The 23,380-nt window shown below is 37.9% G+C and overlaps 1 protein-coding gene across 1 annotated transcript; it reads left to right on the top strand.

Annotated features, from left to right (window-relative positions):
• The first annotated feature begins 2,826 nt into the window (after positions 1–2,826).
• Positions 2,827–22,983, top strand: CCT2 (chaperonin containing TCP1 subunit 2). The gene is made up of 16 exons (XM_028532037.2): positions 2,827–2,953; positions 3,851–3,925; positions 4,013–4,078; positions 4,776–4,887; positions 5,241–5,317; positions 5,450–5,562; positions 6,773–6,975; positions 9,485–9,585; positions 9,781–9,908; positions 11,662–11,765; positions 16,505–16,624; positions 17,002–17,130; positions 17,309–17,412; positions 17,960–18,059; positions 18,957–19,098; positions 22,701–22,983. The coding sequence occupies exons 1-16, from the start codon at positions 2,951–2,953 to the stop codon at positions 22,729–22,731; spliced, it is 1,608 nt and encodes a 535-aa protein (XP_028387838.1). The 5' UTR covers positions 2,827–2,950; the 3' UTR covers positions 22,732–22,983.
• The last annotated feature ends 397 nt before the right edge of the window (positions 22,984–23,380 follow it).

Here is a 23,380-nt window from a genome sequence, read left to right as displayed (position 1 = left end):
TGTTTTTCTTTCTCCTTCCCTCGCTCTCTCTTTGAAAAACAATAAAAACATATCCTTGGGTTTTAAAAAAATAACCTGAAATATGAGGGTGATGCCAAAGGAGGTAGGAAATTGGGAAGAATCAAAAACACTGCAACGAAAGCTGAGAGTCCTCTCAACCATCTCCTCCTGGCTGTGTCTGGCCTCAGCTCCACAGGTGGCAGGGCCTGCCTCCCAATCCCCATCTAAAAGCTTCTGGCTGTTCTTTCCACTTCAAAGCGCACCAGGGAGGTGGGGTTGGTTTCTCCATCACCCTAAGTCTCAGGCTTGCCTGTGAGGACATATTTCCAGGTATGTGATTTGACCACAATAAAAACCCGTTTTGTGAGGTATCTTAGCTTATTATTGTGACTTCTCAGTCTCGTTGCAGGGGTCCAACTGGCAACCCAGGATAGCTCTGAATGTAGCCCAACACAAAATCATAAATTTACTGAAAACATTTATGAGATTTGTTTTCATTGTGTTTGTGTATTTTATGTGTGGCCCAAGAAAACTCTTCTTCCAGTGTGACCTAGACACACCAAAAAATTAGATGCCCTGTTAGTGTGTGATTTGGCATATATATACCTGTCAAAGGGCATTCCTGAAAGAAGGGCCAGTTTTTCCATGAACACACGATTTTGGGTAGATTTAAAATAACAATTTGTCCAGTCTGAACATCCCTTTTCATGATGGGCCTTGGGAATGGTGTAAACCAGGGTCAGCAAATATTTTCTATAAAGGATCAGATCATAAATATGTTAGGCTTAATGGGTTATACAGTCAATACAGCTCAACTCTGCCATTCTATAATTGTATTGCATTGCACAGTATCAAAAATGAATGGGTATGCTTATGTTCCAGCCAAGCTATGGACACTAAAATATGTTTCATATAGTCTTAATGTATTATGAAATAGGCAGGTGGGATTTGGCTCCCCATAGTTTGTCAATCCTTGGTGTAAACTAACCCTTTTAGAATGTACCTAAAGGGTAGGAACAATTAAAATTGAAAACATCTAACAATTGCCAAAAATCCACAAGCTTGCTAATTGATAAGTTCGTCAAAAGGAGAAAAGGGTATTGGTAGATGATAGAGAAATAGATTTTTTTTTAAAGTTACTATTTTTTAAAATTTTATTTTAATCATTGTTCAAGTACAGTTTTCTCCCACTTACTCCCATTCCAGTATTTTTTTTAAAGATTTTATTTATTTATTTTTAGAGAGGGAAGGGAGGGAGATAGAGATAGAGATAGAGATAGAGATAGAGAGAGAGAGAGACATCACTGTGCGGTTGCTGGGGGTTATGGCCTGCAACCCAGGCACGTACCCTGGCTGGGAATCGAACCTGCGACACTTTGGTTCCCAGCCTGCGCTCAATCCACTGAGCTACACCAGCCAGGGCTAGAAAAATAGATTTTTATTTTATATATATAAAGATTTTATTTACTTTTAGAGAGGGGGAGGGAGAGAGAAAGGGAGAGAAACATTGACGTGAAAGAGATACATTGGTATCAGTTGCCTCTGGCAAGCCCCCAACTGGGGACCTGGCCAGCAGCAACTCAGGCACGTGTCCTGACTGAGAACGAGCCAGTGACCTTTTGGTTCTCAGGCCAGGGCTACATCCACTGAACCACACCAGCCGGGGCTTTATTTTATATTTTTAATTGATGGTAGAGACAAAAAGGGAGAGGGAAATTGAGACAGAGATTTGTTGTTCCACTTAATTTATGTGCTCATTGGTTGATTCTTGTTGGTGCCGAAAGGGCATGGAACGTACAGCCTTGCTTGGTGTGTGGGATGAAGCTCGAACCAACTTAGTTCCACAGAGAGGGCTAGAATTTTTTTTAAGCACCTAACCGTCCTAAGGGGTCAATTTAAAGAAAGCAGACAACTGCTTTTAGTAAACTGAAGTATTTCGGATTGATCTTGACCTCTACCAAGACACTGAGTGAGAGTATATAAGTCATCTCTACTAATGGGGGAGGAGAGGGATGAGTGAAACGCAAAACCTCCTCAACGAGCAAGCAGGGCAAAGATAAAAGTAAATGTTTCCATCATTGTATGTTGTCCTGGACAGTCAACATACAATTAAAAACAGCGTTTTAAAACTCAATAAAAGGAGCGTAAGTCTCTGTAATAATCAAATAATTTTAAAATTAAAATAGCAATAAAAATATTAGTTAAGAATATGATGAATGATGACCACAAAACGTAGTTGAAAAAGTTGAGTGTGGTAGCTTCTTGGGAGAGAGATGATGAGGTAGGTGAATTATATCCTTCATTATTAGTATATAACACTTTAATCCGTGTATATGTGGCACTTTAAGTCAAAATTTTAAAAGGTTTTACTTATTTCTTTTCAGAGGGGAAGGGAGGGAAAAAAGGAGAGAAACATCGAATCAGTTGCCTTTCACACGCGCTCAGCTGGAGACCTGGCCGCAAGTGCCCTGGCGGGGAGTCAAACCGGTGAACCTCGGATTCGCAGGCCTGCTCTGAATCCGATGGGCCACACCAGCCAGGGATAAATTTTTAACTAGTAAATTTAAGAAAAAAGTGAGAGCAGTAACTCCGTTATTAGGACAAGCCACCCCGCCTCCCGGTGCAGCGTCTTCTGTTCTTACGGGCTCCCACTCCCAATCGGCCCCGCGGAACGCAAAACGTCAGACCCTCCCCTTTTCTGGTCCCAAGCCCTTGGTGCCGCAGGGGGCGGGGCATGAGCCAAGACCCCGCCCCTTCAACCAGAAAATCTGCGTTTACGACCCAAGTGGCTACCTTCTCTCGTCCTGTGGGGGCGCTAAGTTGCAGCTGCATTCTAGCCGAGGCCCCGCCCCCTGCAGTAGAGCTGTGGCGTCACGTCCGGCTTCTCTTTCCTCTGATTCCCTGCCGCGAGCTGTGAGAGAGTATCGTGAGTGGCCAACTTGTCGGAATAATGGTGAGCCTGGCCCCACTGGCCCTGCCCCTCCATACCCCGCTCTGTCCTGCCGCTCCGCTGCCCCATCTTGTGCTACCAGCGCAGCTGGCTCCTTGTGTCTGCCCCCCCACAACCGCCGCACATGGTGCCGGCCGCGGCGTGCGGCCTGCGCTCCGCCCGCCGGTGAAGCCCTCGATGCGGGCCAGGGGGAAGGGTGGGCCTCCAGGCTAGCGCCTGATTCTGACCCGGCCTCTCCACCGTCCCAGAACTGCAAAGCCCTGGACTCACCCCTTGCGGAGAAATTTCTAGTGCCCCGGGCGGGCCAGCGGGGCTGGCCCCGCCTTCCTCCGGGCGTAGTTGGGGCGGCGGGGAAGGCGCGGTCGGATGGAAGCTAGGCCGCTGCGTTCTCTCGTCTGCCCGGTGGTTGTCCCGCAGTGGCCTACAGCCCCTGTCTGTCTTATCCTTAGATTAAAATCAACTTCAGTCTTGCAGTTCCTAACGGTCAGTCTCTTCAGGGTACGATTTTTGTTCCTGGAGCTCTTGTAGATCCAGAACGCAAGGTTGCCTTCCTTATACAGCTTTAGAAATCTCTCCCTCCTCAAATGAATGCCCCGATGATGGAGAGCTTTATTCGAAAAAGTACACTGTTCTATATATTAATTTTTTACCTCCCCACTTGCAAGTCTAATGGAAGGCATCTAAGGACATGTATTGAGGATTATTGGCATTCAGGTGCGTGCTAGGCTTATACCGGGGATCATTTTCTAAATTAAAGAAATGTCCAGCCACTATGCTGGACACCTGAAACTAATATAAAATAATATGGAACGTTAATGCTAATCGAAAAATGAAAATGAAATTGAACAAATTTTAAAAAGAATATTGGCATTCTAACTAGTTCTTGATTTTCCTTTTTAGGCGTCCCTCTCCCTTGCACCTGTCAACATTTTCAAGGCTGGAGCTGATGAAGAGAGAGCAGAGACAGCTCGTCTGGTAAACCTTGTTCCTCTTCTTTTAAAGATCGTTATACAATTTTAAGACTAGAATTGATTTTGAAAATCTCTTCGATTTTTACTCCAGTCTTCCTTTGTTGGTGCCATTGCTATTGGAGACTTGGTGAAGAGCACCTTGGGACCCAAGGGCATGGTAAGAAAAACAGAATTCTTAATGTTTTGATATTGTTTTAGAGTCCTTAATGGAAATAGACATAGTAAATAACAGTTTTTTGATGCTTTTTAATCTTTTGAAACTTAACTGTGAATTATACAGGCATGGACATATTCTTACTAAAAATCAAAGCAGTACCCCTATGGCTGAAGTCCCATTCAATGCCACTCACCTCCTCAGTGACAAGCACTGTTACCATTAGGATGTAAATCTTCCCAGCATCTTTGTTCACTTATGTAAATGTATGTGCATCTTAGTATTATGTGTTTTCTTCTATACTCGTAAGATTATGCTTTTTTTAATCATAGATACTACTTATGTAGTTTTCTGTAGTGTGCTTTGTTGAAATCTTGCCTCTTTAAGTGTCAAATAGTATTCAGCATCTTGATTATTTTATAGTTTACATTAATAACTGTTTTGGGTGACATTTAATTTGTTTCTACTGTTTTGGCTATTACAGACCTGAAATAACCTTGTTTATGTGTTCCTTAATCTTCTAGTGTTTTTACCAAGGTAGATACCAAGGCTTTCTTGTGGGTGTATGCATTGAAAAAATTATAATGCATTCTGCCAAATAGCCATCCAGAAGACGTACCCATTAGCAGTATGTGAGGGTATTGATTGACCCATGTGTTAAAGACATACTTACATCTTCAGCCAAATATATTCCTTTTAGGACAAAATTCTGTTAAGCAGTGGTCGAGATGCCTCTCTTATGGTGACAAACGATGGTGCGACTATTCTGAAAAACATTGGTGTTGACAATCCAGCAGCTAAAGTTCTAGTTGGTGAGTCTGAAGATGATACTGTTTTGTTAACTTTGAAACACATTTTTAATAGGCTGTGTTGACTAACTGTACTTTCGATTAACTGTTCACTTTTGAATTATTGTCTCTGTTAAAATACAAGCTTCTGGAATGCTGTGTAATTAATTATTGATGGTAAAAGCATTGCATTTTCTACCGAGAAATTCCAAAGAATTTGTCAAGTGAGGAAACCAGATAGGTGAGATTTGGATTAGTTAGTGGGTATATTTGGAGGATTAGGTAAGCTACAGAGAAGTAATTTAAAAGGCAGGATCAAATATAAGTGAGTTAACAACCAACTTGTTTTTGGGTTTTGTTTTTTTTTTTTTTTTTAGATATGTCAAGGGTTCAGGATGATGAAGTTGGTGATGGCACTACTTCTGTTACTGTTTTAGCAGCAGAATTACTAAGGGTAAGACTATCTGAACAAGTTTGATTTCACTTTATTAATCGTTTTTTACTACTGTGGTTTTGAATGTCAGAAATAATCAAGTTCTTCCTACATTTTTACTATTGACAAGTATTTTCCACTCTTTATTTATAGGAAGCAGAATCTTTAATTGCAAAAAAGATTCATCCACAGACCATCATTGCAGGTTGGAGAGAAGCCACAAAGGCAGCAAGACATGCTCTGTTGAATTCTGCAGTCGATCATGGGTCAGTATGCCAAAATGTTACAAACATTCGACAGTCTTTGTAAAGTATGCTCAGCTACAAAGTCTAGAGAATATGAAAACATACACAAACATCCTGCTGCCTCATCCTGCCCCAACATAAAACCCCACTTTACCCCCAGAGGTAGCCACTAAGTTAAAGTTTGGGTTTTCACTTTTTGCCTGGATATTCACAATAAGTGAAACGAATAGTAGCATTGTGTAGAGGGTTATTAGCCTCTTTCATGTAGTTGAATAACAATCACATTTCTGGGTGTTAATACTCTCCAATATTTTTTTATTTTCTACAGTATATACTTCTAGAGATTTTATTTTTTAGAAAGAGGGAAAGGGAGGAGAGAAACATCAGTGTGAGGTTGCTCAAGTGGCCCCCACTGGGATCCTGGCCCACAACCCAGGCATGTGCCCTAACTGGGAATCGAACTGGCGACCCCTTGGTTCACATCCTGTACTCAATCCACTGAGCCACATCAGCCAGAGCTTATTTTCTGCAGTATTTTTTTTAAGATTTTATTTATTTATTTTTAGAGAGGGAAGGGGAGAGAGAGAGAGAGAGAAACATCAGTGTGCGGTTGCTGGCGGTCATGGTCTGCAACCCAGGCATGTACCCTGACTGGGAATCGAACCTGTGACACTGTGGTTCGCAGCCTGCGCTCAATCCACTGAGCTACACCAGCCAGGGCTCTCTGTAGTATTTTTAATTGAGGTGTGCTGTTGATTGTTGAGATATGTAGTATAATTTACCTATCTGTAGTTAGAGTTTTATGTTTTGACAGTGGTTGTTAGCTTTATGTTGTGATAAACTTGTTACCCCAAAAAATGTTTCAAGAAGTGTTGCTAGGTTCAAAGGTAAGTAACCCTTCAGAAAAAAAATATACTAATTTACACTTCCAATACCTGTGTAACAGTGCATGTTTCCTCATGTTCTTGACAGTGTTTTGTATGCTTTTCTTTCTTCATTATAGTTTGTCAGTTTGGTAGTGTGGAAAATAGTACCCTTTAATTTGCATTGGTTGTTTATTGGTGAGGTTTAATTCTTACCACGTGAGTCCTCACTGCTTGGGGTGAAAGTATCTATTGACATGTGAGTATCTGAATAAAGTTTGAAAAGTAAAATAGGGTTGATATCAACGAAGAAGTAAGTTTAAGCATTTTAAGAAAGTCATGAGTTTTCCTATTTGATTGTTTTTTAGTTCTGATGAAGTTAAATTTCGCCAAGATTTAATGAACATTGCGGGAACAACATTATCCTCAAAACTTCTTACTCATCACAAAGATCACTTTACTAAGTTAGCTGTGGAAGCTGTTCTCAGATTGAAAGGCTCTGGTAATCTGGAGGCAATTCATGTCATCAAGAAACTAGGAGGAAGCCTGGCAGATTCCTATTTAGATGAAGGTATGCATATATGTTGAATGTGGGCAAACAAGCTATGATGGGATGTTGAGGGGTAAATACTGAGTGAATCTTATTTTTAACTAGTCAGGACTAGAAACACTTTACAAAGCCAGAAAAACCTATCTTTAAAGACAAAAGTTACATTGCATCCATTTTTGTCATTTTCCTCTATCTGTTAAATTGACAGTGTTCTTCATCTCACACCATCCCAGCATTTTTTGGATAATATCTAGATTCTGTTTATACCATGAAGATATTTTCAGTCTCTAATAAAGAGAAATTACAGTTCTATTTTTCTGGAAGCCAGCTATCTTCAAATGATGCTTTTTCTCAGGATTATATGTGTTCTTCAGGAAGGGTCTAGGATAAATCATTTAGTTGGCAGGTGTTGAGGATATACAGAGTCTGGCACAAATAATGCCCATTTTTATTATTTTTATTTTTTTTAAGATTTTATTTATTTTTAGAGAGGGAAGGGAAGGAGAAAGAGAGAGAGAGAAACATCAATGTGCGGTTGCTGGGGTCATGGCCTGCAACCCAGGCATGTACCCTGACTGGGAATCGAACCTGCGACACTTTGGTTTGCAGCCCGCACTGAATCCACTGAGCTACACCAGCCAGAATAATGCCCATTTTTAAATACAAAATCATAAACACATAATTCTGTACCATAACATCACACTCAAGCATACCATGTGACATTTTAGGTGAAGTGTTGAAATTAAAACTAGAAATTATTACACACATATTATTACCCTACCAACCACATAGAAGCAGATGTTGTTACCTCTTTCAGATCCTGTATATTTCTTGGTATTCTTAAAGAGTAGTAAATTAGTCATAACTGCTATTTTTCTAGTATATTTTGTTGATAAAGTAGGAATTTTCCAAGTTGTACCTTTACATGTTCCAACATAAATACCTTTACGTTGTATTTACTTAACAAAATGGCCTATAGATGGTAGTTTATGCATTCTCCTCTACAGATAAGGGGGGAAAAAGGAGTAAGTTGTGCATTACAGTTCCTGCTTTACCAGTGATTGAGAGTCCACGCATTGCTGTGTGTCAGTTGTGTCTTCCAAGGGAGTAACAGTTCTGAAAATATTCTTGCTTGAGTTTATGTGCAAGGGCTCTGTAGCATTTCCAGTAGGGGCTGGTGGTAGGGAAAGATAAAATAAGGATAGCTATCTTTTTTTAAATATCTGCTCTGTGCCAGGCATTGTAATAGGAATTTTACTTAAAATCTCATCCCTTATGATACTGACCCAGTGAGTGAGAGTTAGGTTCAGTTTAGTAGAGCAGGAAACCCAAAATGATAATGGCTTAGTAAAAGTTACATATGCATCTAAAAGAAGCCTGGAGAAGCAATATTGTGCTCGAATGATAGTTCTAAATCAACAGGGCCTTAGGCTGGTGACATACTGTGCCACTGGTTGTATTCCTGTTTTACAAATGAGTAACTAAGGTTGAATGAGTTTTCCCAGGTTGTTACCATACTTAGCCTGTGTGCAGCAGAGGGATAATTGGGGCCAGGTTTGTCTGACTCCATTGCCCATGGCTTTTTCATTTGATCACCAGCTTCAGTTCTTTACATTTCAGTAACTTCTGGCAATCCCCTGTGTATCTGAATTTTCACAGCATGTTTTCTCTTGTATTGATTTTAAGCTAATGATAGTGGACTTAATACCTTTACATTGTAACCCATATTCCTGTTTATGTAGTATGCTGTATATCTGAGATAAAAGTTTAAAAATACTGTGTTTACTCTAAATATTTGTGCTGTGCTCTTAAGTTTTTCTGTTTCATATAATTTTAAAATGACCTGCTAAAATGATTTTTCTGATCACTGTTCTAGTGGAATGCTTTATAGGGTCTCTCTAGAAGCTTAGATGTAGTCTGAGCATTAAAGTCTTAAATTAGACTTAAGTGTATTCTTTGAAAGTATTGGGTTGGCCAAAAAGTTGGTTTGTTTGTTCCGTAAGATGGTTCTAGTAGCGCTTAGTTGCCTTTAACTTAATTCAAAACAATTTTGTTAGATTGTATTGTGACAGCTATCATAATATCAGTGTCCATTTTTCAAAAACATCAAAATCGGTGAATTCAAAAAAGTAAAAATGTAACTGAAGTACAAAAAAAGATATATGCAGTGTATGGAGAAGGTGCCATGATTGACTGAATGTTTTAAAACTGGTTTGCAAAGTTTCATGCTGGAGATTTCTTGCTGGATGATGCTCGATGGTCAGATAGACCAGTAGAAGTTGGTAGCAGTCAAATCAAGACATTAATTGAGAACAGTCAACATTCTACCACATGGGAGATAGCCAACATACTCAAAATATGCAAATCAATAAAGTTATTGGTGAATATGAAAAATGTGTCTTTTATTTTACGGAAAAAAAACTAAAACAGACTTGTTGGCCAACCCAATAATTCGATAAAGCAGACAACTTCGTAAGAGTTACTAACCCAACCCTGAAATGTTTAATACAATACTCTCTCCATATTGTAGGCTTTCTGTTGGATAAAAAAATTGGAGTAAATCAACCAAAGCGAATTGAAAATGCTAAAATTCTTATTGCAAATACTGGGATGGATACAGACAAAATAAAGGTATGCTTACATTTCTTGAAACTTTGATTGCTATCTGCTGGGAATCAGTTGCACCAACAAGCTTAGAATATATATATGACTATATATACACAAGCAAACATTTTTTGGTGTATTTACATAAAAATGTTTACATATGCTGTGGGAATCTGAAGAGTAATTAAGGTGATGCTGTTTTTTTGCTTTCTCCTTTCTTAGATATTTGGTTCTCGTGTAAGAGTTGATTCTACAGCAAAGGTGGCAGAAATAGAACATGCAGAAAAGGAAAAAATGAAAGAGAAAGTTGAACGTATTCTTAAGCATGGGATAAATTGCTTCATTAACAGGTCTGTGTGTTCTTGTGCTAACCTTATTTGTAACGATCTAAGAAAGAATTTTTTTCTAAAAAGACTTACGGAAATACCTTATATTTAGGGATTTATTTAGGAGCTGTTGTTTTTTTCAAATATAAATATAATTAAATAGCAAGTCATTTGCATTATAATTCAAGTTCTGTTTTGTAAAGGTTTTGTTTACTAAACCTTTTTCTGTGAACAGTAACAGTTTTTTGATTTGGCAGTTACTAGTTTTGACTATAGTATACATATATTTGGAGGAGAGTTAATTTTGTATTAAATGGTGGGAGTTTGAAGTAGCAAAATGCTAATAGCATAGAAATAAAACAAGAATGAAGAGATGAAAATAGTAAGAATTTTAAGGCTTTTGATTTGTATGAAAAATATGCGTAAACCTTTCTCATGTATTCTTTTTAAGATTTTACTTATATATTCTTAGAGGGGCAGGGAGAGGGATAGAAACATCAATGAATGGTTGCCTTTTGCACGCCCCTTACTGGGGACCTGTCCCACAACCCAGGCATGTGCCCTGACAGGGAATTGAACCAGCGGCCCTTTGGTTCTCAGGCCAGCACTCAGTCTACTGAGCCACACCTGCCAGGGTTCATAAATTCTTAATTACTAGTATTTAAGACTTTTGTGGATTGTTTGAATGAGGAAAAAACATCAAGAGGAATAGCACAGTTCAGTGAAATGGTCTTAGTTAACTTTGAGAGATAATGTTTGAGGAAAAATGTTTTAGGCCATATGTTTGTTGCCTTTTGAAAAGTAAGTTTGTAAATTTCTATGTGATCTGTGAATCTAATAACACACATTTTGCCCAGCAGTGCATTATAAAATTATAGTTTGGGGTTTTTTTTGAACTTTTAAAGAGATGCTTTTACTTCTGTTGTAAAAGTAACATGTTCATTTGGAATATAGAAAAATATAAAGAAGAAATGATCTAGGGTCTTACCTCAGGAATTCTTTCCTTTAAATTCACTTCTGTGTGTGGTGTTCTAGTTTGTTTTTCACTTAGTTGTGATCATATGCTATAAACTTGTAATTCACTTTTTTTTTTTTAAAGATTTTATTTCTTTATTTTTAGAGAGGGAAGGGAGGGAGATAGAGAGAGAGAGAAACATCAATGTGCAGTTGCTGGGGGTCATGGCCTGCAACCCAGGCATGTACTCTGACTGGGCATCAAACCTGCAACACTTTGGTTCGCAGTCTGCGCTCAATCCACTGAGCTATGCCAGCCAGGGCTATAATTCACTTTTTAAATCTAACAGTACATACTGTTATGTAAGATTACAAACTTTTTAATAATTTTTTGAATTTTCATTTATACACATACTCTCATAGTGGACATTGAGGTCACTGGCAAATTTTGTTATTCTATATAAAGATTCTTACAAATATGTTCATTACATATTTTAATATCTAATTTTCTTGCTGTAGATTATCAGTAGTGAAATTAAAGCATATGAGTATTATGGTTTTGATGCATTGCTGTTGAATTGCTTTCTAGTTTATACCAGTAACAATATTTTTAAAAACCTGTTTGTAATACTAGCATGGATGTACTAGTGTTATAATTTATAAATTTTTGTATATTTAAGAAATTGTATCTTGTTCTGATTTATATTTCATTGATAACTGTTGAGGTAAAATTTTTTCTATTTTTACCCCCATGCTTTTATTTTTGTTAGTCTGTGGTATTTTATTTGTGATGTAACAGTGTATTTATATATTTTATTTATAGGCAGTTAATTTATAATTATCCTGAACAGCTCTTTGGTGCTGCTGGTGTTATGGCCATTGAGCATGCAGATTTCGCAGGTGTAGAACGCCTGGCTCTTGTCACAGGTATGGGGAAAAATCATTAATTTCTAACAAACATAATCACTCTTGGATTTATTGAGTTTTAGCACAGTTGACTCTTTGAAAGATGGTGGTGAGTTAGGGACGCCAACTCCCAGCCTCAGGCAGTTGAAAATCTGCATGTAACTTTTGACTGCAAAGATTTATAGTCAGCCCTTCGCACCCAACTGCTGTGAAGAAGGTGACCCTTGAATAACATGGGTTTGAACTGAACAGGTTCAATTTTTTAAGCCTACTTATAAGTAGAACCATGGAATTCAAACTCATGTTGTTCAAGGGTTAAATGTATACGTAACTCATTGCTGAGAGTACAAAGAAATCCCTTTGAGTTAGTTTGAAATCTGATGTATACTTTTTGGCTTTCTTTAGTTTAGTTACATTATTTTTATTTTTTATAAAGACTTTATTTATATGTTTTTAGAGAGGGGAAGGGAAGGAGAAAGAGAGGGAGAGAAGCATCTCTCAGTTGCCTCTTGCACACCCCCATCTCGGGACCTGGCCCGCAACCCAGGCATGTGCCCTGACTGGGAATTGCACTGGCAACTTTGGTTTGCAGGCCAGTGCTCAATCTACTGAGCCACACGAGCCAGGGCAGTTACGTTATATGTAATATACTAAATTATATGCTGGGTTTACCATTGGTATAGATGGTTTTTTGTTGTTATTTTAAAGATACGTACTATGTTATTTTTCACAAACCCATATGGCCACAGTCTTAAAGTCAAGTCTATAAACTAGAGCTTGAAAAAAGTTTTATGTCTTTATCTAGTAAATGAAATGTTTTTCATTTACTTATTTCTAATGCTAAGTGAGTAGTTTAATGCTTTGTGCCCTGTATAGTAATACAGTTATGATAATAATCTTTACTGAATGTTTAACCATATGACAGAGAGTAGGTCAAGTACTTCAACATTGCTTTTGTTAAGTTTTGAAAATTTCTGAAAGTAGTAAATATTAAAATAAGTGTGAAACAGTTTGGCAACGTATGATGAGAAGTTAGTATTCTCCAGTGTCCACCCTTCAGAAGAGGGATGTATGTAATGAGTGATGTAATTCCAGTTGTGTGCAATAGAAATGATGTTTACAAGTAAGGTATGTTTAAATCAAAGTGATACAGAGTGCAGCTTGTTAACTTTCTATTTGTGGTAATGGCTTTTGAAGTAACCTCTAAGTAGCCCTGGAAGAACTAAGCATTAAAAACTTTTATTCTCTTAATTTTTAGGTCCTGGAAAATAAAGGAATAGGTTGGAAAGTTGGTTGGGGACCTGGTGATGAGAATGAAGGAGAGTGGGGTTTGGGGTGGAAAGCCACTGGGTATGGTGACTTCAGTTGGAATTGCCTTGAGTGTTTGAAGAAATTGAAGGATACTAATTAATGTAGAGAGTAGAATTGGCCTCATCTCAGAATTCCTAAGCCATTTTTAATAATCTGAGAAGCATAATCTTCTGACCTAAAAAGACACATTTTCATTTTATTAATTAATTTGAAATGGGTTTGCCTGCTCTAGTTAAAGTTCTTTAAAAGCCATTGCACACTTGATGCCTGAAGTGATAAAACTTAAGATGCTTATGCTTATGTAACTCCTTTAATGCAGCAAAATTAAAGACGTAAGAAATGTGAATGATAGCACATTCATGGGATAAGTTAGTGATACATGAAATTGCCACATATGCTCAGAAGAAAATTTACTGCACCAAGTGTACCAACTGAGGTTGACACCATGGTGGCCCCCATCCTATAAGCTTATATGTAGTCATAATGTGTGAAATGGGTTTTTGCAGATATCAAGAAATACCTTGTAAGCAGATATAGATGATTGAGTGTAGGATAAGTGAAAATTCTCAAAGGCTAAATTAGTCTCATTTTTGGATATGATGTCCCAAACACCAATAGGGTCTTTTTATCTTAAAAAACAAAGTCTCGGGAATTTGCCAACCAAAGAGGATTTCAGCCATATAGATTATCAGTTTAAGTTAGTAGAATTGGGAAGACCAGAGTTATTTGTATAAATTATAAAGTAGATGTATGTATAAAGCATCAGTTATTCAGCAGATACATCGATGAGATGGAGAGAGGTATTCTACCTTATTGAAAGAGGTTGATGAGCTAGAGAAAAGGATTTTAAAATGGAAATCTAACTTGCTTAATTAGGATCCAGGAAAGGAAATGGCTAACCCTTTCAGTTTACAGCATGGAAGAGGGAGGGGAAAATAGGAATAGAGATATGACATAAGGAATAAAATGAATTTACTTTTTTGACACTTCAACTAAGTTTGCTCTGGGAAATTCTCAGTATATATTTCCCCTTTTCTAGGTCTTATAAGGGTCTAGGTCTTTCTGACATTTCAGTTATTGTGATAATTAGCAGATACCAGGTGCCCATTAAGCTGTTCCAAAAGTTCATACATCTGTTGATATAATAGTGAAGTATTTTCATTTTTGGTTGGGAAATTGGATCATAAGAGTACTGATCTTCTAGATTGGATTCAGAAGAGAATCTGTATTTAAATGTAGGCTTAAAGGTAAATGGTAAAGTTTCCATTTAGGGGACTTCTGGCCAAGATGGAGGTGTAGGTAGACACACTGTGCCTCCTCGCACAACCAAAAGGACAACAACAATTTAAAAACAAAAAGCAACCAGAACTGACAGAAAATCTAACTGTATGGAAGTCTGGCAACCAAGGAGTTAAAGAAGACACATTCATCCAGACCAGTAGGAGGGGCAGAGACAGGCACCCGGGCAAAGAGGACTCTTGGCAAAGCTGCAACTGGCCGCAAGGCAGCAGCTGGCAGACTGGCAAGGCAGCGGATTGTGGACCAGGCAGTCCCACATTCATGTACAGATAAACTGGGAGAAACAACTGGGGAGCTGGACTGACTATGCAATCCAGGCCCAGCGCAGGGAAATAAACCACTGATTGAAAACACTTGTGGGGGTTGAGGCACCGGGAGAAACTACCAGCCTCACAGCAGAATTTGTTGGAGAGACCCACACGGTCCTAGAACGTACACAAACCACCCACCTTGGAATCATCACCAGAAGGGCCCCATTTGCTTGTGGGAAGTGACTGAAATCCAGCAGAGAGTGGAGCAAGGGCCATTGTTCCCTCTCAGACCCCTCCCCCACATATAGCATCACAGCACAGTGACGTGGTTCCCTTAACAGCTGCGTCAAGACAAAAAAAAATGACACAAATGAAAGAACAGATCAAAGCTTCAGAAAAAATACAACTAAGCAATGAAGAGATAGCCAACCTATCAGACGCACAGTTCAAAACCCTGGTAATCAGGATGCTTACAGAATTGGTTGAATTTCGTTGTAAATTAGATGAAAAATGAAGGCCATGCTAAGTGAAATAAAGGAAAATGTACAGGGAATCAATAGTGATGGGAAGGAAACTGGGACTCAAATCAACAGTGTGGACCGGGAGGAAGAAGAAACATCCAACCAGAAAACTGAAGAAATAAGAATTCAAAAAAATGAGAGGCTTTAGGAACCTTCAGAACCTCTTTAAACGCACCAGCATCTGAATTATTGGGGTACCAGAAGAGGAAGAGCAACAAGTGGAAATGTTAGCTGAACAAATAATAAAGCAGAACTTCCCCAATCTGGCAAAGGAAATAGACTTCCAGGAAGTCCAGGAAGCTCAGAGAGCCCCAAAGAAGTTGGACTCAAGGAAGCACACACCAAGGCACATCATAATTACATTACCTAAGATTAAAATGAAGGAGAGAATCCTAGAAGTAGCAAGAGAAAAGGAGAGTTACTTACAAAGGAGTTCCTATCAGACTGTCAGCTGATTTCTCAAAAGAGACCTTATAGGCAAGAAGGGGTTGGAAAGAAGTATTCCAACTTATGAAAGGCAAGGACCTACATTCAAGACTACTCTATCCAGCAAAGCTTTCATTTAGAATGGAAAGGCAGATAAATTGCTTCTCAGATAAGGTCAAGTGAAAGGAGTTCATCATCACCAAGCCCTTATATGAAATATTAAAGGAATTTAAGAAAAAGAAGATAAAAAATAGAAACAGTAAAATGATAGCAAACTCAGTTATTAATAACCACACCTAAAACAAAAGCAAACTAAGCAAACAACTAGAACAAGAACAGAATTACAGAAATGGAGGTCACATGGTAGGTTATCAGCAGGGGAGTGGGAGGGGGAGTGAGGGGGAAAAGGTACAGAGAATAAGTAGCATAAATGGTAGGTAGAAAATAGACAGGGGGAGGGTAAGAATAGTATAGGAAATGTAGAAGACAACTTACATGTACAACCCATGGACATGAACTAAAAGGGGGGAAAGTGGGTGGGAGGGGGTGCAGAGGGGAGTGAAGGGGAAAATAGGGCAACTGGAATAGCATAATTGATAAAATATATTTAAAAAAAATAAAGTTTCCATTTAACCTTTAGGGATAGTATACAGTGTCTGCACAGGTCTGAAGCCAGACTGCTTGGATTTGAATTCCACCTTCACTTTATTTGTTCAGGCTGTGTAACCATGGATAAGAAACTAAACATCTCTGCCTCTATTTTATCATTTCTAAATGGGATAATGGCCATATCTCATTAAGATGGTTGTAAGAGTAATTAATTTCATAAGAGGTGCTTCAAAGAGTGCTTTGCATATAATCAATCAACTTAAAAAATTTTATGTGTTAATTACTGCTTGTTCAAAAGCAAATTTTAAACCTGTTATGCATTGAATTATATTTATGTTCATAGGTGGTGAAATTGCCTCTACCTTTGACCACCCAGAACTAGTGAAACTTGGAAGTTGCAAGCTAATTGAGGAAGTCATGATTGGAGAGGACAAGCTTATTCACTTTTCCGGGGTAGCCCTTGGTGAGTGATTATGTAGATCTTGGTTTAGCATCCTAAATCCTTGTTAGGCTCTGTTGAAGTGAAAGAAACATTTACATAGTTATTAGAATTGATGTGTCTTAATTCTTGTGGAGCATAAATGTTAATTTTGATCTGTTTTGAGATCACCCTAATGTTAATCTTACCTCTGTGAACAGTGCATTTTCAACATAGTTGTTTTTTAGACAGCTTAGACTTATGAATATGAGTTGTCAGCAAAGAGAATGTATAACAGTGGGAGACATGTCAGCTTTCAAAACAAAGTAATACAACTAACACCTATATAAATGAAAGACAAATTTTTGTTTTATAATTAAATGCTCACTGTGACATAAGAATATTACCTTTTTTAACATTAGGTGAAGCTTGTACTATTGTTCTTCGTGGTGCCACTCAACAAATTTTAGATGAAGCAGAAAGATCTTTGCATGATGCTCTTTGTGTTCTTGCCCAAACTGTGAAAGATTCTAGAACAGTTTATGGAGGAGGTAAAACATTTTATTTATTTTCTTAAAATATAGTATACATTGTATGTGGTTTTAATGGTTCTTAGAAACTGTATATTGCTTCTGCACTTAATTTTAAAATGCTTGACATATCTGAGGGGAGTCAGTGTGTTTGAGAGAGCTAAGCATACTGGTATTTTATTGGATTTTTAATCCACAGGCTGCTCTGAGATGCTGATGGCTCATGCTGTGACGCAACTTGCCAGTAAAACACCAGGTAAAGAAGCTGTTGCGATGGAGTCTTATGCTAAAGCACTGAGAATGGTAAGTTAAAAATAAGAGGTGTGAACTTAAATTTTGTTGGTGTTGGTGGTTTTTAAGTGGATATATTTTCCTAACTTGGGAAGAAAATGTTTCTTTTCTTGGTCTTAAGAAAAAGAGCAGGAGCCCTGGCTGGCATAGCTCAGTGGATTGAGCGCGGGCTGCAAACCGAAGTGTCTCAGGTTCGATTCCCAGCCAGGGTACATTCCTGGGTTGCCGGCCATAACTCCCAGCAACCACACATTGATGTTTCTCTCCCTCTGTCTCTCTCTGTCTCTCTCTGTCTCTCTCTCTCTCCCCCCCCCCATCTCCCTCCCTTCTCTCTCTAAAAATAAATAAATAAAAACTTTAAAAAATAGTTAAAAAAGAAAAAGCAGGATCACACCACCTTTAAATTTGACTCTGGAGTTTATCTTCTTTATGAGCTGTAATTAAAAAGAAGCAGATTTTACAATGTTTCCAAATATGTAATTTTTAAAAGCTGTCCTAGTTAGGCATCAGTGAATTTTACTAGAATAGATAGTAACCATTTGTCTTTTTCACTTCATAGTTGCCAACTATAATAGCTGACAATGCAGGCTATGACAGTGCAGATCTGGTGGCACAGCTCCGAGCTGCCCATAGCGAAGGCAATACAACTGCTGGACTGGGTAAGGAATCAACTGGGGCCTTGTAATTGTTAAGGGTAACTCGTCACCAAGTTCTTTACCTTTTTTTGTTAGTGAATGCTTATGATAACCATATAAAAGATGCCTTTGGCTCTTTTGTAAGCATTACATATTCTAGGAAAATATTTTCATATTCTCAGCACTGCCAGACTTTGTTATTCCATAAAGGGTATAACTCTAGTTTGAAGATTTTTAACTAGTTATATTATGGTTATTGAATTAAAGTACATAAGCAATACTTATATTCCAAAATAAATGTAAACTTTACTATATCTCTTAAAAGCCACATTAACTCCCAGTCTCATGGTAAACTATTTCTGAGACCTTCTTGAATGTAGATTGCTGATACATAGACAAAAGTGTAGCCAAAAAGGCCGATTTAGTTCAAATTGAAAAATATCCCAACTAACAGTCCAGGACATTATAGGAATCATCTTAGAGGGTAGCTAATCCTGTCACTGGACAAGAGAGAGTTGATGACGAACAATTTGTATGAAGATGAAGTAAGATTCTCACAAGAAGGAAAATAGCTGACGTCTAAATTCTCTCATCCAGTTAAGATTTCATGGGACTTAGTGATAAGCAAATTTTTTGTAGTAATTTTACAAAATTTCTACAAAGTAAGTAGATTAAGTAGATTAAGATAGGTGATCTAGTGTTTTGTTTAAGTTTTTCATTATTTCACATAGTTCTCCATTAATACAAATAATCAGTAGTTGGTGTTTTGATTTTTTGAAGATTTTTCTTGAGTGATAGAGTTGAGTAATTTGATGTTGTAATTTTATTTTTCATAGCAGGATTAATTTTATTTAAGTCATTAGTGATATTTCGATACTTGCTAAAACTGTAGTTAATTTAGTAAGTACTTTTTCTTTTCAGATATGAAGGAAGGTACTATTGGCGATATGGCAACACTGGGTATAACAGAAAGTTTCCAAGTAAAGCGACAAGTTCTTCTGAGTGCGGCTGAAGCAGCAGAGGTGATTCTCCGTGTGGACAACATTATCAAAGCAGCACCAAGGTATATTGTAGCACTAGAAAACATTTCTTAGAAAAAGCTACTAACATGGAAACAAAAAAAAAATAGGTAACTGCATATAATGGTAGTTGATAGAAAGTTGAACCATTTTTGCCTAGACGAAAGTATTGTACAAGTTATTTAAAATAGGTTATCACAACTCTTAGATTTAAGCCAGAAAAGCTTAGTGGGAAGCAGAATATGGTGATGTGGAATAACTCTTAAGATTGAAAGGGCTCATAAAGAGCCAGGAAAGGTCAAGAACCAGAGAGCTTTTAGGCAGGAGTGTAGTAGTAAAAACTTGAGGTCTTTTTACCATGATAGGTCAACTCCAGTCATTTTCTGTCCTAGTATACTTTTCCATATCGACATTCTTTTTTTTTTTTTTAAGATTTTATTTTTAGAGAGGGGAAGGGAGGGAAAAAGAGAGGGAGAGAAACATTAATATATGGTTACCTCTCATGTGGCTCCCACTAAGGACCTGGCCTGCAACCCAGGCACGTGCCCTGACTGGGAATCGAACCAGTGATCCTTTGGTTCGTAGCCTGCACTCAGTCCACTGAGCTACACCAGCCAGGGCATATTGACATTCTTACTCAAGTAATTAGCACAGTTCTTTATGTGTTCCTATACCAGCAGTTTTTCTAAAATGCTGAATTCTTTTAAAAACTCATTCGCATAAAAATGGTTAAATGACCCTGGCTGGTATGGCTAAGTGGATTGAGTGCCGGCCTGCTAACCAAAGGGTTTGATTCCCAGTCAGGACGCGGGCCTGGGTTGCAGGCCAGGTCCCCATTAGGGGCTGCATGACAGGCAACCAATGTTTTTCTCCCTCTTTTTCTCCCCCGCTCCCTTCCCCTCTCTCTAAAAATAAATAAAACCTTTAAAAAAATGGTTAAATGGCCAGAAAATTTTAACTTTTGAAAATTTATTTAATTTTAGTTGTTCTTATTAATAGTTACCAAAACCATTTATTTTACCTCTCTTGGTGGTAGTTCAGGGAGATGGGAGGGGATAGTGACTTAGACCAGGAGATGGAAGTGAAGGTGGTGAGAAGTGGTCGATAAAAAATACATATTTTGAAGGTAGGGTCAGCAGGATTTGATTGTGGGTTGGATACAGGGTGTGAGAGGAAAGGGGGTTATGGATAATTCAAGGTTTTTGTAGGGAGAAATAAGGAGTTTCTCTTAATTGAGGCGGGAAAGGCTTTTGGGAGGGAAGAAGTGTGTTTCAATTTGGGATATTTGAGATGTCTTTTGATAATTCAGTTGGCTCGTTGATTCTGTAGTTTAGGAGAGAAGTTGGAGCTGTCGTTATAAATTTAGGTGTCGTCAGCCTAAATGTAGTATTTAAAGCTATTAGACTGGTCCATTCCTCAAGAGAATGAATGTATTGAAAGCAGGAAAGTGGTTTTAAGGACTGAGTACTAGAAAATTCTGGTTATAAGTTTGGAAAGATTCAGAGCAACCAGCAAAGGACACTGGAGTATACAGAATGGATAATTATTTAAACTGGGTGATGGCCACAGGAGGGTTCATGATACAGTTTCTACTTCTAAATGCATTTGAAATTTTCCATAACACAGACTTTTCAAGATTGGTTGGTAGGGAGTTGCTACTGAGGTGGGAGGAAAAACCAAGGGAACGTGTGTCCAGAAGCCAAATGAAGGATTTAGAGAGGAGGAGTGATCTGTTGCCAAAATGATGTAAGTAGGTCAAGTAAGATAAGGTAAAGACGGCAAATTGACGTTAAAAATGGATTTGGTATCAGGCAATTGGTAATCTTGACAAACCGTTTTAGTGGAGTGGAGAAAGTGGGCAAAGAGGAATTGGAGAGAGTGTATATAGATACACTGCTTTTTGGAGGAGCCTTGTGAGTGGGAGCAAAGAAGTGGGATAGTAGCTAGAGGAGGTGTAGGTGTTTATTTTGAAAATTCAGTTTAAGGGGGAGCAATTTCCTAGAGAGGAAATGATTGCAGGGAAGGGGAGCTGTCCACTAAGCAGCTGCAAGAGGGAATGGGAGATCAGAGAATAAGAGCAGGAATTGGTTTTAGACAGGAGCACAGGGAGTTCATCTGTAGTAACAGGAGGGAGGTAGGAATGCTACCAGGAAATGACACCTTAAATGCACTGAGTTACAGAGGACCTTTTTTGTGCAGAACCCTGCAGTCTCATTTCATTGGCTTCTGTGAGTGGTAGCTATCCTAATACTATATTAGGGGAAGGAAAGGGTAGAAAACAGTGATTTGGTTGTAGAGAGAACAGATGAAATTCTATTTATATCCACTGTGATGTGTGGTAGAAAGAAGAGCAGCCTGAAAAATCTAGAGATTTTCTGCTTCTGGTATTGGCAGGACAGGGTAATGAAGAGGTAACTTCCTCACTGGTTTTCCATGTTTTGAAATGGAAAATTAGTGAGGGAAGGAGAAGTTGACAGAAAGGGTTTTTGGAAGTAGTGCCACCAAAGATTAAGTGCAGTTATGTTTTCTATTGTCTTTAAGCAGAATGATAGCAAAAGGAAACTGAATTCTATAATTAAACGTTTCTGACTTGGGATCAAGGTCACATAACCACATTCACTCTCAGAAATTTTCACAATAATCCAGCTCCCTCAACCACCTTTGAAACATACACTCTTAATACCTAACTTGACCTGGTAACACTATTTTAGAGGTTTAAGCATCTATTAAATATATCAGAAATTCTGATGTACGGGGCTGTGGACTTTTTCATGCTAGTTAGTAACACCCAGGGAACCCTTTGACAGCTGCTTGATAACTTTTTCTTTAGTTACCAAGCAGTGACATCTGTAGTGACATGTTTTAGCATCCTTTAATCAGATACCCACTAGCCACCATGGTTGGAAGGGTTTATCTCTTCATATGATTCCAGTATGCTGTACTCCTTGCGTCTGTTTTTAATCTTTTCTGCTTCTTTTAACTGTTGTGCTTACCTCTAGAAGCAGTTTCCCAAGCCCTTGCTCCTTGACAAGGCATTAAGTAAAAGAATTGCACTAGTACCCACACCATGCCACCTTCCTGAGCCATTCATAATGTGGTTACCAGAGAATAAAAGTTTAACATCTAAGATGCAAGAGGTACTATTGGCAAGTTACTGGACCCCATCAGCACCTTACCTATTGACATTGGTTTTCTTCAGTTAGAGTGATGATACAGAGATTTTCTTTCATTTAGAGGCCCCAAAGCCTTTTTACAACTTCTAGTTAAGAGTAACTATCTTTGACTAATTTAGTAAAATTCCTTAATACATATTAGTTGAAAACATGAATTAACCATTTCCTGAAAAATACATGTTATCATTTTCTTGAAAATAACATTTGTTAAGTAAGTTGTTTGGACAAGAAGTTGAGAACTTGCTAAATTAATACAGATGTTCATATTTCAGATTTTTGTAATGTCCTCTTAATAAAATGGTAATTGAGGGATGTTAGGAGGTAGAAACGGGTAGGTGGAAAATAGGGTTATAATGGTCTTAAAATTAGGATTCTAGCTGTGTTTGTATTTAATATAAACTTTTGATTAGAATCATGCTTTTCAGTTTTACCATTGACTTTTTTCTTAAGTGTGTGTTGTATAATCCTTGTAGGAAACGTGTGCCGGACCACCACCCTTGTTAAGCATTCCTGTATGCTGTTATTTAACCTGGACCAGTTCACAGTAAAGTTGTTTGGAAGACTTTTGACTTCTTAAAGATGACTACAGAATCGAAGTTTATCAGTGGTTCTTATATCCTTCAGTTTGGACATTTAGCTGACCTTTTACTTTAACATGGGTCTAATTTATTTGCTGTTCATTTTCCATAAAATTTAGTTGATTTAAAAGTCCATTTCTCATACTGTGCACCAAAATAAAAATTTGAACAGTTACTTTGTTGTTACCCCTCTCCGTGATTTCTTCTTGTAACTTAATGGATATGAATGATTGTACTTTCACTAGAGTTGTTTCAGCTTAACTACTGATTTATGAAATGATTATCTTGATTTATACAAGTCCAATGTTTTAGTTCTCAGTTATACATAACCTTTAGTAACTAACCATTTATTTTTATTTAGTGAAAGTATCATAGTCTTTAGTACTCATTTAATTTTGTGGCGTCTTAACTACTGTCTCTTTATGAAAAACTTGTATGAGAAACTTACAATGGTTTCTATTACTTTAAGTTTGAAAGAGTCCTAGGTTTAATGCTGGTTGTTGCAAGCTGCTTGAATTACCTGTAATGCTTTATAAGATAATGCTCTTTTAAGAAGGCGGGCTTTGTTAAGACTT

Source organism: Phyllostomus discolor, chromosome 2 (assembly GCF_004126475.2).
Source record: "Phyllostomus discolor isolate MPI-MPIP mPhyDis1 chromosome 2, mPhyDis1.pri.v3, whole genome shotgun sequence".
NCBI lineage: Eukaryota > Metazoa > Chordata > Mammalia > Chiroptera > Phyllostomidae > Phyllostomus > Phyllostomus discolor.
The sequence above is the reverse complement of the archived record's forward strand: the minus strand, read 5'-3'. Positions and strand labels throughout refer to the sequence as shown.